Source organism: Lissotriton helveticus, chromosome 10, assembly GCF_964261635.1.
Source record: "Lissotriton helveticus chromosome 10, aLisHel1.1, whole genome shotgun sequence".
Taxonomy (NCBI): Eukaryota; Metazoa; Chordata; class Amphibia; order Caudata; family Salamandridae; genus Lissotriton; species Lissotriton helveticus.
Window position 1 is genome coordinate 45,859,133 of NC_136071.1, and position 16,117 is coordinate 45,875,249.

A 16,117-nucleotide genomic window follows, 5' to 3' on the forward strand; every position below is an offset into this window, starting at 1 on the left:
TAGCATGATGTCAGGCCCAAAGCCCACACCTTACACAAGCAAGCATAGCATGATGTCAGGCCCCAAGCCCACACCTGACACAGGCAAGCATAGCATGATGTCAGGCCCCAAGCCCACACCTGGCACAAGCAAGCCTAGCATGATGTCAGGCCCCAAGCCCACACCTGACACAGGCAAGCATAGCGTGACGTCAGGCCCCAAGCCCACACCTTACACAAGCAAGCATAGCATGATGTCAGGCCCCAAGCTCACACCTGACACAAGCAAGCATAGCATGATGTCAGGTCCAAAGCCCACACCTGACACTAGCAAGCATAGCATGATGTCAGGCCCCAAGCCCACGCCTTACACAAGCAAGCATAGCATGAAGTCAGGCCCAAAGCCCACACCGTACACAAGCAAGCATAGCAGGATGTCAGGCCCCAAGCCCACACCTGACACAAGCAAACCTAGCATGATGTCCGGCCCAAATCCCACATCTGGCACAAGGAAGCATAGCATGATGTCCAGCCCAAATCCCACATCTGGCACAAGCAAGCCTAGTATGATGTCAGGCCCCAAACCCACACATGGCTCAAGCAAGCATAGCATGATGTCAGGCCCCAAGCCCACACCCGGAACAAGCAAGCAGAACATGCTGTCAGGCCCCAAGCCCACACCTGACACAAGCAAGCATAGCTTGACATGATGTCCGGCCCCAAGCCCACACCTGACACAAGCAAGCATAGCATGATGTCAGGCCCCAAGCCCACACCTGGCACAAGCAAGCATAGCATGTTGTCAGGCCCAAAACCCACACTTGACACAAGAAAGCATAGCATGACAAGATGTCCGGCCCCAAGCCCACACCTGACACAAGGAAGCCTAGCATGATGTCAGGCCCCAAGCCCACACCTGACACAAGGAAGCCTAGCATGATGTCAGGCCCCAAGCCCACACCTTACACAAGCAAGCATAGCTTGACATGATGTCCGGCCCCAAGCCCACACCTGACACAAGCAAGCATAGCATGATGTCCGGCCCCAAGCCCACACCCGGAACAAGCAAGCATAACATGCTGTCAGGCCCCAAGCCCACACCTGACACAAGCAAGCATAGCTTGACATGATGTCCGGCCCCAAGCCCACACCTGACACAAGCAAGCATAGCATGATGTCAGGCCCCAAGCCCACACCTGGCACAAGCAAGCATAGCATGTTGTCAGGCCCAAAACCCACACTTGACACAAGCAAGCATAGCATGACAAGATGTCCGGCCCCAAGCCCACACCTGACACAAGGAAGCCTAGCATGATGTCAGGCCCCAAGCCCACACCTTACACAAGCAAGCATAGCTTGACATGATGTCCGGCCCCAAGCCCACACCTGACACAAGCAAGCATAGCATGATGTCAGGCCCCAAGCCCACACCTGGCACAAGCAAGCATAGCATGCTGTCAGGCCCAAAACCCACACTTGACACAAGAAAGCATAGCTTGACATGATGTCCGGCCCCAAGCCCACACCTGACACAAGGAATCCTAGCATGATGTCAGGCCCCAAGCCTACACCTGACACAAGGAATCCTAGCATGATGTCAGGCCCCAAGCCCACACCTGACACAAGCAAGCATAGCATGCTGTCAGGCCCCAAGCCCACACCTGACACAAGCAAGCATAGCATGCTGTCAGGCCCCAAGCCTACACCTTACACAAGCAAGCAGAGTATGACATGATGTCCGCCCCCAAGCCCACACCTGACACAAGGAATCCTAGCATGATGTCAGGCCCCAAGCCTACACCTGACACAAGCAAGCATAGCATGCTGTCGGGCCCCAAGCCTACACCTGACACAAGCAAGCATAACATGCTGTCAGGCCCCAAGCCCACACCTGGCACAAGCAAGCCTAGCATGAAGTCAGGCCCAAAGCCCACACCTTACACAAGCAAGCATAGCATGATGTCAGGCCCCAAGCCCACACCTGACACAAGCAAACCTAGCATGATATCCGGCCCAAATACCACATCTGGTACAAGGAAGCCTAGTATGATGTCAGGCCCCAAACCCACACATGGCTCAAGCAAGCCTAGCATGATGTCAGGCCCCAAGCCTACACCTGACACAAGCAAGCATAGCATGATGTCAGGCCCCAAGCCCACACCTTACACAAGCAAGCATAGCTTGACATGATGTCCGGCCCCAAGCCCACACCTGACACAAGCAAGCATAGCATGATGTCAGGCCCCAAGCCCACACCTGGCACAAGCAAGCATAGCATGCTGTCAGGCCCAAAACTCACACTTGAAACAAGAAAGCATAGCATGACAAGATGTCCGGCCCCAAGCCCACACCTGACACAAGGAATCCTAGCATGATGTCAGGCCCCAAGCCCACACCTGACACAAGGAATCCTAGCATGATGTCAGGCCCCAAGCCCACACCTGACACAAGCAAGCATAGCATGCTGTCAGGCCCCAAGCCTACACCTGACACAAGCAAGCAGAGTATGACATGATGTCCGGACCCAAGCCCACACCGGACACAAGCAAGCCTAGCATGATGTCAGGCCCCAAGCCTACACCTGACACAAGCAAGCATAACATGCTGTCATGCCCCAAGCCCACACCTGACACAAGCAAGCATAGCTTGACATGATGTCCGGCCCCAAACCCACACCTGACACAAGCAAGCATAGCATGATGTCAGGCCCCAAGCCCACACCTGGCGCAAGCAAGCATAGCATGTTGTCAGGCCCAAAACCCACACTTGAAACAAGAAAGCATAGCATGACAAGATGTCCGGCCCCAAGCCCACACCTGACACAAGGAAGCCTAGCATGATGTCAGGCCCCAAGCCTACACCTGACACAAGCAAGCATAGCATGATGTCAGGCCCCAAGCCCACACCTTACACAAGCAAGCATAGCTTGACATGATGTCCGGCCCCAAGCCCACACCTGACACAAGCAAGCATAGCATGATGTCAGGCCCCAAGCCCACACCTGGCACAAGCAAGCATAGCATGCTGTCAGGCCCAAAACTCACACTTGAAACAAGAAAGCATAGCATGACAAGATGTCCGGCCCCAAGCCCACACCTGACACAAGGAATCCTAGCATGATGTCAGGCCCCAAGCCCACACCTGACACAAGCAAGCATAGCATGCTGTCAGGCCCCAAGCCTACACCTGACACAAGCAAGCAGAGTATGACATGATGTCCGGACCCAAGCCCACACCGGACACAAGCAAGCCTAGCATGATGTCAGGCCCCAAGCCTACACCTGACACAAGCAAGCATAACATGGTGTCATGCCCCAAGCCCACACCTGGCACAAGCAAGCATAGCACGATATGATGTCCGGCCCCAAGCCCACACCTGACACAAGTAAGCATTGCATGATGTCAGGCCCCAATGTTTAAGACCAACTTAAGTTGGGGCTCAGTGCACAGATGTGAAAAAGTCCTCAAGATGATTCAAACAAGACAGAAAGAATGGACCCACGAATCGGTGGCAGCATCATATACAGCTGTCCTCTTAAGGCGAAGCAGCGTATTTAGGGAAAGTAAAGGCACTGTGTGTTTTTAGTGATAGTGCAACCCAAGTCAGTGCAATGCCAGCTACGAGACATCAAATTCTGGATCCTTCCATTCCTTCCAGTGATCTCAAGCCCTGGAGGTCTCTCCACAAGTCCTGTTCGAATTGAACACTGCACCATCCTCAGCTTTGACCGACTTGAAAGGATTCTAATAAACTACACAAGATTCAGAGAGTGATTCAAACAGCACAAACTGAGCAGCAGTTTGCTCTCCGAGTCTCACTTCTTTCACTCTCCCCATGGGTTACGCGTACTGGCCAGGCAGAAGATCTCTTCGCCTCATAGGGCCATCAATTCAGTCATACTTAAGTTTTAGGAAGGTCCTCAAGGCATATCTATTTTGTGAATTATTTGTCTTATTACTCTGCCATTTGTATTTTTCCTTACAGTTTCAGTGTTCCTTTAGGGTGAACCTGCGCTCTAGAAAATTAAACAGAAGATAGAATGGGCTTCCCACTTTAGCAGCATGTGAAGACTCTCTCACCTTGTAGTAAACCCTCAAGAAGGCACTCCATACTCACACTTACATACAACACTACAAGCATGTTAATTCTAACTCCACTCCTCACTTACCTTCTTGTTGCAAACAGCAAAGTTTAGGGTAAATCCCCTTGTAATGTCACTTACAATCTATACACACTCTACCTGAAGGACGGTTCCATTAAGGCCTACTATTTTTATACTTCTAAAGGAAACCAAAGGTTAAAGATGTGTAAGACTCGCATACAAGGACATTGCCCCTTTTCTAGCGCATGATTTATTTTTAACTGGGTCTTTCAAAAAGTAATATATATTTGCAAACAAGAAAGAAATAAACAGTAACTGATCATCTGTTTTTCATCTGCAGGGCAGTGGGCTGCATCTTCGGAGAGCTCCTTAATAATTCACCCCTTTTCCCCGGGGAGAATGACATTGAGCAGCTGTGCTGTGTGCTTCAGGTCCTTGGGACGCCCAACGAGAAGATCTGGCCGGTACGTGAGAAGGACACCATGGTTGGGGTATATTCAGCGTGTTTATATTCTAGGGCACCTGTGTCATGAGCCAAGACAGGTGAGGTGGACTGAAACTGGTAACAGTTAGTATGTACAATAAGGATATAAACAACTTTTGCCAACCTGCCACTAAAAGAATATGGTGATCTCGCACAGCCTCAGTTAGATTTCTATGCCATAAGCTTAAGGTGCAATTGCTGAAACATTAAAGAGTTAGTGTGTGTGTGTGTCTGTGTGTGTGTCTGTGTGTCTGTGTCTGTGTGTCTGTGTGTCTGTGTCTGTGTCTGTGTGTCTGTGTCATGCATAGTCAGAAAAGCCCTGACACGTATGTCAGGCTATACACGGCCACTATTTAACCATATGGTGAATGCAGCCTCCCACTCGTTCACCGGCCCTCAGGGTGCAAAGGCATAGTATGGTAACGCAGTTGTGTCCTTCTTTTATAGTGATTACAGGGACAGGCAAATAAATTGGTAGGAATGCTTCCCCTCCATCATTTCCAGTATTGTCCCAGCCTTTCTGGGAGTTGTCGCACTTTTCATCTGCCCAGACGTATTTTTTTCTAGTCTTTTCATAATCTTAATTTTTTCAATTGTAGTTGTCTAAGGTTGAACTTCAAAGGATGAAATGATTAAATGGCCTAATGGTTTGGTCATGCGATTGTGTTATGATAGATACAGGTATGGTGACGTCTTCTTTGGGACTTTCTGATGATGGGTTCATGTGATTGTAGAATAACAAAGTTATAAAAAATGTGATTTTTTTTAAACTGTTCTTGATGGCGTAGGGTTGTCTAAAATGAGATCAATACATTGTCTAATGAAATGGTCCTGCTAGTGTGGTACACAGGCATAATATTGAGTTAGATTACATTCAGTATCTCAAAGAATGAGTCCAGAACCTAGCATGTACTCAGATCACAATTCCATTCATTTTAAGTAAAAAATCAAATATTTAGTAAGTTAGCTAACGTATGCAAATAACGTTTAGCATATGGAATTTATATTTAAAAAACTACAAGTGAACTACTGCAAGACTCCTTTAATGCATGTGTGCACTGTAAATCCTAATAAGTCCACAGAGAGGCTAGCATGAGTAGGCGAAGGAGTGGTCTGAGGATAAGGAACTAGAAGCACAACAGCAGAAAATGTTGGAAGTCAAGAAATGAAACAAACAGGATACTGGCCCAGTCAGTAACCGTTGTGGGTGGCAGAACAAGAGCCTGGGTGTCTGTGACAGGAGAATGGGGGAGTATTAAAACAGATAAGAAGGTTACACCAAATGGAAGCATTAGGGATAATGCAGGAGCCAGCGTTGATCCCACTAGAGTAAGTAGCAGAGAACATTACATTGGTAGATGAGGCGGCGGCCATTTCATACCATAGACTTGAAGTATGATCATGGACACCTAGCTATGACCTGCCATCCATAAACAAAGGGTTGAAACATGCTTCGCTCCTTAGCTTCTACACCACAAAGCGTTTCCAAACCCAGCACTTTGCGCTTACGCCTTCATAACGTTTTTCCTCAAAAGTTATTCTTTTTCGCACATGTTGGAGATTCTAAAAGTACCCTTGGTTTGTGGATTCTCATTGAGAGAACTGAGGACATTTCCAAAATATAAAACAATGGGGAGGGGGGAGTACTGTGCAAGAAAGTCATTGGATGCACCTAAGTGGAGTAGTCATCAGACATATTTTTAAAGTCTATTAAGTTGTGCTCCCAATTTTTTTAAAGTGGATGGGAGTCCCTGGAGCAACACATCACAACCTTCTGCTTCGCCAGGGCAAAGGCTACACATTTCCTATTTGTTTATAAGACCTTAGCCACATGACCCAACAAAGCTGTGAGTGGTGAAGAAGGTAGTGTATTTTATGATGAGGTCATGTGACAGCCCAATGGTCTAACAATGACTCCTTAGTCCTATGAAGAGGCTAAGAGGTTGTCTGAAGACAAGGCTGTGGGCTAGGTCAGTAAACATGCCATACAATTGCCCAATGAGAAGGACCTGGGATTGCTCACTAAAGGAGCGTTAAACTGTCCAGCTTTGAGACCATTGGATGAACGAGTTTATAACGGTGATGCCATACGACTGACCAGTAATGAGACTGGTAGATCAATCATTGAAAAGACCCTTTCATATGCGAGTGGCGAGGCCATGAGATTGTCTAGAGGTGAGGCTACGTCGTGAAGCCATTACATTGTCCAATGATGATGGCATCAGATGTCTGAAGATGTTACCACAAGACTGTGGTAGAGTCTACTAAAGATTGCCTGCTAGTTAGGTCCAGTACTTGGCTTACATTAAAAAATCACACTTAGGTGTCATAAAGTACTTGAACACCACATCCAAGAAATCACAGCTTTTTAGTGCTGCTGGTGCTTCTGACCCACTTACTTTTGTCATTCAGAGGAATTCTGACCCCGTTTCCTCAAAATTGTTCTATGTCTGTAGTTTATTGTTCGGCCTAATTATTCTTTCTCCTTTGTTGCTCTTCAGGAAATCACTGACCTGCCAGATTACAACAAAATCTCATTTAAAGAAAATCCTCCCATCCCCCTTGAGCAGATTGTGCCAGATGCCTCTCCTCAGGCCCTGGAGCTGCTGAAACGGTTCTTGGTGTATCCTTCGAAGCAACGGATCAGTGCTGCTGAGGTGAGTAGAGTGGCCTAGGCCATGCGGGCAAACAATAAGGAGTGCAGATCAAGATGCAGAAAGAAGTCACTGGTCACTGTAGTCATTCTGAGACTTGGTGTGAAGATTAAACTGGGGTCACAAACCTTTCCAGCATTGGCTCTTTTATAGAGTTACATTCTATTTCAATATTCATCACAAGTCAAGCTGGAAATCTTCCGGCAAAATAAACCTAAAACTGGTAATGTCTGGATTCTGCATTAAAAGCTCCCTGACTGCAAGTTTATGGCTCTGGTGACTGTCAACTTCAAATTCTGTGTAACAGGCCTCCTTCAGCAAACAGTGAAACAACTGTCCCTGGAAGCCAGGAGCAACATGTGTAATTCTTTCAAAGATACAAATTCTCAAGAAAAACCTTACAGGTAAGAAACTTATCCTTCTCTAGCAGTTGATTTTTTACAGAACCCCATCTACTTTTTGTATCGATTATCAAGCAGTGAGTATACGAGAGCAGGTGAAGAGATGCCCCATTATCGAAACAGGTTTTCTCCACAACTTGCCCCAAGGCATCGTTGACCTGCGTGTCTGTCCCCAAGCAGTAAAGTTCACAAAATGACCATGATAACCGACTGGTTATAGTTTGATCCGTTGCGTACTGGCCATAGACACCACATTGTAGCCCTCCATCTCAACAAGTGGGCTGTCATTGTTGTCACCAGTTTTCTGTCAGTCTTTTGGTAGGCAACCTGAATCACTCAATGGACTATCTGACACTTCGAACCTTTCCCACTGCTTGGCTCTGCTCTGTTGAGTGTTGAGTCAACTTCACAGACAGCTGAAAGGTAAATCAGGGTGTCTTTGTAGTGTCAACGTAGTAGGTGAATGCCCTCTTAACGTCCAGCATGGGCAACTCTCGCTTTGTCCTAAACTTTGGCAACTTGAGGACACTGGCAAGGAAACAGTCTGACTGAGGTGTAACTCGGACATCACCTTCTGCTTGAACCATGGATGCGTGAAACTAGTGAAGCGATTCAGTGGAGGTCGCGTGAATCTCCCCTATCTTCCTGTCTGACGAACCAGCCACAAGGAAACGCTTCCTTCCAAATAAAGATTCTGAGATAGAGTCACATTCATCTGAAGTGCCTGGACATGACACACACCAGCACCACATTGAGTTCCACCATGGAACAGGTCTGCAGAGAGACAGAAACATTTGTGAGAGGCTTATTAGAAAAGCCTTACTGATACTTTGTAATTGAGAAAGGTTTGTAGGAGGCTGTGCTTAGGGTTGAATGCCATAGATTCTGGTTTTGTGTTCTGGGCTTGCTAACTTGTTGTGTGTTTTGGTCACCATAGGCTTGTATCTCCTTGTGTGTTGTGTGGGTGAAGGTGTGGACTGTTAACTCTTCGCTTGTTCTGGGGCCAGTCGTTACTGACTCCTGTGTGTTGTGTGAGTGTAGGTGTGGATCGCTAACTCCTTGCATGTTTTGTTGTCGGTGAGATGTCTGGGGTTTGGCTTCTTAAGCCTGCCCTCTCATTAGCACCGTCTCACCCCAGTAATCGTAAAGACCCTCATGTCTGCTGAAGTCGGCAGGGTGCGCCTGCCATGCTCCGACTCTTAATACATCTTGGGTTTCAGAATTAATCTGAGGTTGCTGAATTCCAGTAGTGCCTAGAAGGCATCTTCCGCCCAGATATAGCACTTGCGGCTCCCCGGGGCTGTGCTTTCATGGTCAGGCCCTGGTGTAACGCCCTTTGAGGGCGCGATTTGTGTTGATATTGCTGAAACGGCGCGTGGTTAATATTTGCCAGCAGAGGGTGCTGTCTGCGCGTTTCAACATTAAGTCCAGAGGCTTTCATCCTGCAATTCTTCAGTATATTTCTGCCGGGTTTGAGCTCTCGTCGTTGTGTCATTTCAGAAGGATGTCTGAGAGGATGGATTTCAGTCTGTTTACTGTGACAGATGTTTGTTTATTCATTCAAGGTACCCTCACGACCATTGGCAATACATAAACCACTGCCATGTCTGAATGCCAACAATCGCCAGCACAAAGTACGCGTATTAAACATGTATGACTATGAAATGCCAACAGTCTCCAGCAGAATGGACATTGACACACAGGGTCGGTGGATGAGAACCTGTACCATCCGATGAGGTGCCAGGTATGGACTGAAGCCCCCAGCCCAGCACCGGCGCCTTCACAAGTGAACGCTGCCACCCAAACGTCACTTGAAAGATGTTAACGTGAAAGATGTTGACTGTTTATAAATCAATGTTTGTAGCCTCTGAAACTGGCGTTCCTTTGCTGCCAGCAGAGTGGAGGGAAGTACAAACGTTACAGCTGCACTGTCGAATCACACCCTCTACCAAGACAATCATATCTGAATTACAATGCGAATACCTGGGTTAGGAAGCTCTTTTTCTGTGCTTTAGACTCTTTTTTTTTTTACCTTCTTTTTAGGCCTTTTGACAGCTTCTGAAATCGTGAGGCAACGTGTGCAGTATCTGCAATTTAGCGAAGGAGTCTATTGGATATATATTCACCCTCTGCTTAGGTCTGCGGGACGCACGAAGGAAGCAACTGAAATTCATCTCCCGGGTGGAAGGCAGAACATGTTTGAAAGCAGCTCTCTTCTGCTTCAAGGGCACCGCACCAACAACTGCCAGTCTTGTAGTAACATTTGCAATCCTGGCCAATAAAATCTAAGAGACAAGAACACACACACTGTCAAACCGGGAAGGTTCTATCTACCAAAGGGATGGTGCTGCCTTAAGAGACATCATATTATCAACTATTTTAAGTATTTTAATTTTCCCTAGTTCATTTTAGGCATGCAATTTTAGCCTTCCTTGTTTTTTTTGTACAGCTATATTTATTGTATATCTGTTGCATATTTATTGTATACGGTTTTAAGAAGCAAACTATAAAGAACTTTCTTGCTCAAACTGGGCCAACAGAAAAAGACGTCGGCGGACTGTAAAGGAGGGATGGCCCCTGGGCTTCTGTCCTTTGTTAGTTTGGGATGTCATGTTCTAGGCCTGCTTGTGTTTATTGTGCAACTTCTGGCCCTCCATAACTGCCTCTGCTCCCTTTTATGTAAAAGAACAAGGGGCAACCCAGTAACCCTGGGACCCGGGTAGTAAAGTGATAAAGGAAACAATGGTCCCTTAAGGGGTAAAGTGTTACCACAACTTCCACAGAAGGTAACAATTAACCATCAACTCATTAGTTCTGTTTATTTCAATTGTATAACAAAAAGACGCAACAGTGCAGTCAAAGTGAAATAGGTGAGTATGTGGTGCACTAGCGCTATACAGTTTATATACATGAATAGTGAGTGACTAAGGATGATGTGTTGGTGAATACACACTGACAGAGTAAAATGCTCCAAAATCAAATAAAAACAGTGCACTATTGTGTCGTCAATGTTTCGACACTATGCAGTTAAATATGCAGGGTCCTCATCAGGACACAGAATGGGAACCACACATTTAATGATATGTCAAAGGAAATATTCAGTCTATGCATCAACAAAGAGTTCTGCCATGTAGGTCGGATCAAGTTGCATAGCCACCGTCCAAATCTAGTGTGGGAGATACCAGGTGACATGTATATTCGGGTTGTACTGTACATCTGGCCTGTGTTGTAAGGGACTGTTTTTACCTCTAAGATCTAAGGAGCAATGAGTAAATCAATGTTAATAGGAATCGCTGCTGGGCAGTTGCATGGAAAGGTCCTACGGGTCTGGAGAAATACACCCTGGATCAATGGTGTACTGTAGCCCACAGAGCAGGTTACAAAAATTCAAATGGTCTAGTTGTTTGTGAACAATTAAGAGTAGTAAAGAAATAAACCGGGTGGCTGAGAGGAATAAATCCCTGGCTCGAGCGATTGCTCAAAAAAGTTGGTCAGGGCTAGATGCTTTATGCCCTGATCTCAACAAACAAGTCCGTTTAGGTTTTTAGTAACCTGTCATGTGGACAACAGTACACTATTTATGCAGGATTTATTTCCCCAGACCCATAGGTCATTTCTATCTGACTGCCCAGCATCGATTCCTAGCAACATTGATTTCCTTGTTTCTTCTTAGATCTGTGAGGTAACAGTCCCTCACAACTCGGACCAGATGTACAGTACATCCCAAATATAAATATCAGCTGGTATCTCACCCACTAGATATGAATGATAGCTACCACACTTGATCCGACCCACATGGGGGAACTATTTGTTGATGCATAGACTGAATATTTTCTTTGCCATACCAGTCAATGGGTGTTTCCCATTCTACGTCCTGATGATGACCCTGCCGAATTGACTGCATAAGGTCGAAACATTGATGAAACAACAATAGTGTACTGTTTTTATTTGATTTTGGAGCATTTCACTATGTCAGAGTGTGTATTTACTAACACTGCATCTTTAATCAGTCCCTATTCATGTATATAAACTGTATAGCACCAGCTCACCACATTACACTTACTTCACTTTGACTGCGAGGTTGCGTCGTTTTGGGAGCACCAGTGTATCTTTAATTGTCCATAGTATGAAGTCCTAACAATTTCTCTTTTTGTTATACAATTGAATAAAACTGTGTTGATATAAACAGAACCAATCAATTGATTGTTAATTTTTAACTTCCGTGGGAGTTGTGGTTGTACTTTCCACTTAAGTGGCCTCTGCTCTCCTTCAGCCTGAGTGCGCTTCATGTCTGCTGCTGCTTTATCTGTTAGGGTCTCACTTCTTTACTGCTTATGTCAGCCTTGGCATGCTCCATGCTTGTGTCACTTCCTACAGCCTCTGCACATTCTTATCTACTTCAACCTTCTGGTTGCAGAACATGCTTAGTGACCTTTCACGCTGTGAGTCATGGGATGCTCTGATCACCCACTTGTACTCTACAGACAGAGTATTAAATGCCTTCTCTCTTCTTCCTCCCACAGGCCCTGCTGTGTCCTTACTTCTTTACAGAGCCGCTGCCAGCTCACCACTCCGAGCTGCCGATTCCACAGCGCAGCAGCAAGAAGACCCGTCAGCGCCTGCAGCACCAGCGCGAGTTCCACATCGACCATCCCATTGGAGAGTCTGTTGTGGACCCGGAACTCATAGCGCCGTTCGTTACGGGCTGAATTGTTCTCCTCTGAACCCCTGCTTTACTGGTCTGAGGCTTGGGTAGCAGATGGAGCTGGGATCCAAGAACTTTGAGGGTTAGGCAGAAAGATGCTGCTGATACGTCTGCTATCAGGTCACTTTGCTTGTAAGGTAGTATGGACATCCCTACAGATGTACACTCCCTTTCCCGACTGTTTAGCAGTTACGTGCTCCATAGACGGGGCCTGTCACATCTGCTGGTGCCAGTATTGGGAAGACAGGGGAAGGTCCAGCTCAGATTTAAGTACATACATTCCAACCCTCTGGCGTGCTTCCTTTTCCCAAACTTGAAACTAATTTGCCTGCTGATTGGAAGCAAGTTTTTTTTACTTCTCATTACTATTTTTCAGTGGATGTCGTAGGTTAGGGTTGAGGTGCATCGATGGATCCTTGTGTCTCAGCGTTGTGTAGCAGCAGTACCTAATGGAGGTACATTGGCAGACCTGCGTATTCAGTACTGGGCCAGCAGGACCCACTCCTGCTCAGGACACAGGTGCATCAACGGATCTGTGTGTGTGTCTCAGCGTTGTCTAGCAGCAGTTCCTGATGGAGGTACATTGGCAGAGCTGAGCACTCAGTACTGGGCCAGCAGGACCCACTGCTGCTCAGGACTGAGGTGCATCAGCAGATCTGTGTGTGTGTCTCAGCATTGTCTAGGAGCAGTTCCTAATGAAGGGCCATTGGCAGAGCTGAGCACTCAGTACTGGGCCCGCAGGACCTGCTGCTGCTCAGGACTGAGGTGTATAAGCTGATCTGTGTGTGTCTCAGCATTGTCTAGGAGCAATTTTTACTGGAGGTACATTGGCAGAGCTGAGCACTCAGTACTGGGCCAGCAGGACCAATTGCTGCTCAGGATTGAGGTGTATAAGCAGATCTGGGTGTGTGTCTCAGCATTGTCTAGGAGCAGTTCTTAATGGAGGTACATTGGCAGAGCTGAGCACTCAGTACTGGGCCAGCAGGACCCACTGCTGCTCAGGATTGAGGCTCATCATTGGATCTGTGTGTTTCCCAGCATTGTCTAGGAGCAGTTCCTAATGGTGGTGCATTGGCAGAGCTGAGCACTCAGTACTGGGCCTGCAGGACCTGCTGCTGCTCAGGACTGAGGTGTATAAGCAGATCTGTGTGTGTGTCTCAGCATTTTCTAGGAGCAGTTCCTAATGGAGGTACATTGGCAGAGCTGAGCACTCAGTACTGGGCCAGCAGGACCCACTGCTGCTCAGGATTGAGGCTCATCATTGGATCTGTGTGTGTGCCTCAGCGTTGTCTAGCAGCAGTTCCTAATGGAGGTGCATTGGCAGAGCTGAGCACTCAGTACTGGGCCAGCAGGACCCACTGCTGCTCAGGACTGAGGTGCATCAGCAGATCTGTGTGTGTGTCTCAGCATTGTCTAGGAGCAGTTCTTAATGGAGGTACATTGGCAGAGCTGAGCACTCAGTACAGGGATAGCAGGACCCACTGCTGCTCAGGATTGAGCTGCATCAGCAGATCTGTGTGTGTGTCTCAGCATTGTCTAGGAGCAGTTCTTAATGGAGGTACATTGGCAGAGCTGAGCACTCAGTACTGGGCCAGCAGGACCCACTGCTGCTCAGAATTGAGGTGTATAAGCAGATCTGGGTGTGTGTCTCAGCATTGTCTAGGAGCAGTTCTTAATGGAGGTACATTAGCAGAGCTGCACACTCTGTACTGGGCCAGCAGGACCCACTGCTGCTCAGGATTGAGGCGCATCATTGGATCTGTGTGTGTTTCTCAGCATTGTCTAGGAGCAGTTCTTAATGGAGGTACATTGGCAGAGCTGAGCACTCAGTAATGGGCCAGCAGGACCCACTGCTGCTCAGGATTGAGGTGTATAAGCAGATCTGGGTGTGTGTCTCAGCATTGTCTAGGAGCAGTTCCTAATGGAGGTACATTGGCAGAGCTGCACACTCTGTACTGGGCCAGCAGGACCCACTGCTGCTCAGGATTGAGGCGCATCATTGGATCTGTGTGTGTTTCTCAGCATTGTCTAGGAGCAGTTCCTAATGGAGGTGCATTGGCAGAGCTAAGCACTCAGAATTGGGCCAGCAGGACCCCTGCTGCTCAGGACTGAGGTGCATCAGCAGATCTGTGTGTGTGTGTGTCAGCATTGTCCAGCAGCAGTTCCTAATGGAGGTGCATTGGCAGAGCTGAGCACTCAGTACTGGGATAGCAGGACCCACTGCTGCTTAGGACTGAGGTGCATCAGCAGATCTGTGTTTCTCAGCATTGTCTAGGAGCAGTTCCTAATGGAGGTACATTGGCAGAGCTGCACACCCGGTACTGGGCCCGCAGGACCTGCTGCTGCTCAGCACTGAGGTGTATAAGCAGATCTGTGTGTGTGTCTCAGCATTGTCTAGCAGCAGTTCCTAATGGAGGTGCATTGGCAGAGCTGAGCACTCAGTACTGGGCCCGCAGGACCTGCTGCTGCTCAGGACTGAGGTGTATAAGCAGATCTGTGTGTGTGTCTCAGCATTGTCTAGCAGCAGTTCCTAATGGGGGTACAGTGGCAGAGCTGAACACTCAGTACTGGGATATCAGGACCCACTGCTGCTCAGGATTGAGGTGCGTCATTGGACCTGTGTGTGTCTTAGCGTTGTCTAGGAGAAGTTCCTGATGGAGGCACATTGGTAGAGCTGCGCACTCAGTACTATGATAGCAGGACCCACTGCTGCTCAGGATTGAGGTGCCTGAGCTTGAGTGTCTGGGCCTTGACTCGTACAGTGCACAGATGTTAGGTCAGGAATGGGACCGACCCCTGAACCTATCCTTGGAGGACTATTTGCACAGAACCACCTGACTAGATCCAAGCAGCATAAGTCTTTCACATCTCGTCTACGCAGCAGTTAATGATGTAATAAAGAATGCATCCTTTTCCATTAAATGTTCAGTACTTGTTATATTGGTGTATTTGCTGTGGCTGTACACGTGCTTGGTTTCTCTGTATGGGAATGATAGTCACCTGTAAATATTTCCCACAGATCCCACAGTTCATTTCAGTTCCAGTCTTAACCCACGCAGGAGATTCTTTTATTTTCTGGGTCGCCATTCCGTACAGTACAAATCTATCCCCCCTTCAGCAATCTACATTGACATTTTGATTTTAATCAGAATGGAGTGCAGTTTATTACATGGCATTATATAGATTCATGCGTAACGGTGAATAACGGGTGTTTTTTCACACTGGGTTTCCAAGTGACATCAAATAGATGAGAGGGAAGCTAACGTTATCTATGATTTCGCTCAGAATCTCGGATTGAAAAGTATACCAGTTTCCCATGATTTTCCATCTAAAATGTGATGCTGCATATGGTTACCAAATCCGTCCATTGTTGAGAACAGGCTTTTAAATGTGACATTTTAAGCATATAGAGTTATAAGTGGATGACTGAATAAAGGGGATGTTGTTCAGCGAGGGTTTCAGTTTGTCATCAAATAGACAATTCGGGTTGTGTACGATAACACTCAGAACTCCGATGAAGAAACACACACGGACTGAAGAAGGCCGCTCGAGGACTGGTCCTTATGACTTCGCTGCAGTAGGACAAGAGCTTTGAGTCTCAGCACTGTGATGTAACTGCATCTGATAACATTTTTAACTCCTTGCGTGCTTCTGTGAGCCAAAGGCTGTCGTGCGCACTACCTTCGTAGTGCTGCGGACGTCCGTTGGCCGACGTGGCCCCGCCCACTCCGCTAAACCGCTGCGGTGCGGCGGAATTGCCGCCGCGGTTAAGTGGTTAAAAACGCGTTGGCA

General features: G+C 47.4%; 1 protein-coding gene across 1 annotated transcript in view; it reads left to right on the forward strand.

The window, feature by feature from the left end:
* LOC144785872 (cyclin-dependent kinase 20) overlaps positions 1–15,774 on the forward strand; it is a 130,466-nt gene extending 114,692 nt beyond the window's left edge. The window contains exons 7-9 of the mRNA XM_078664727.1: positions 4,422–4,545; positions 7,067–7,222; positions 12,144–15,774. Of these exons, the coding sequence (XP_078520853.1) occupies positions 4,422–4,545; positions 7,067–7,222; positions 12,144–12,329 (466 nt within the window). The 3' untranslated portion in view covers positions 12,330–15,774. The remainder of the gene's footprint in view (positions 1–4,421; positions 4,546–7,066; positions 7,223–12,143) is intronic.
* The last annotated feature ends 343 nt before the right edge of the window (positions 15,775–16,117 follow it).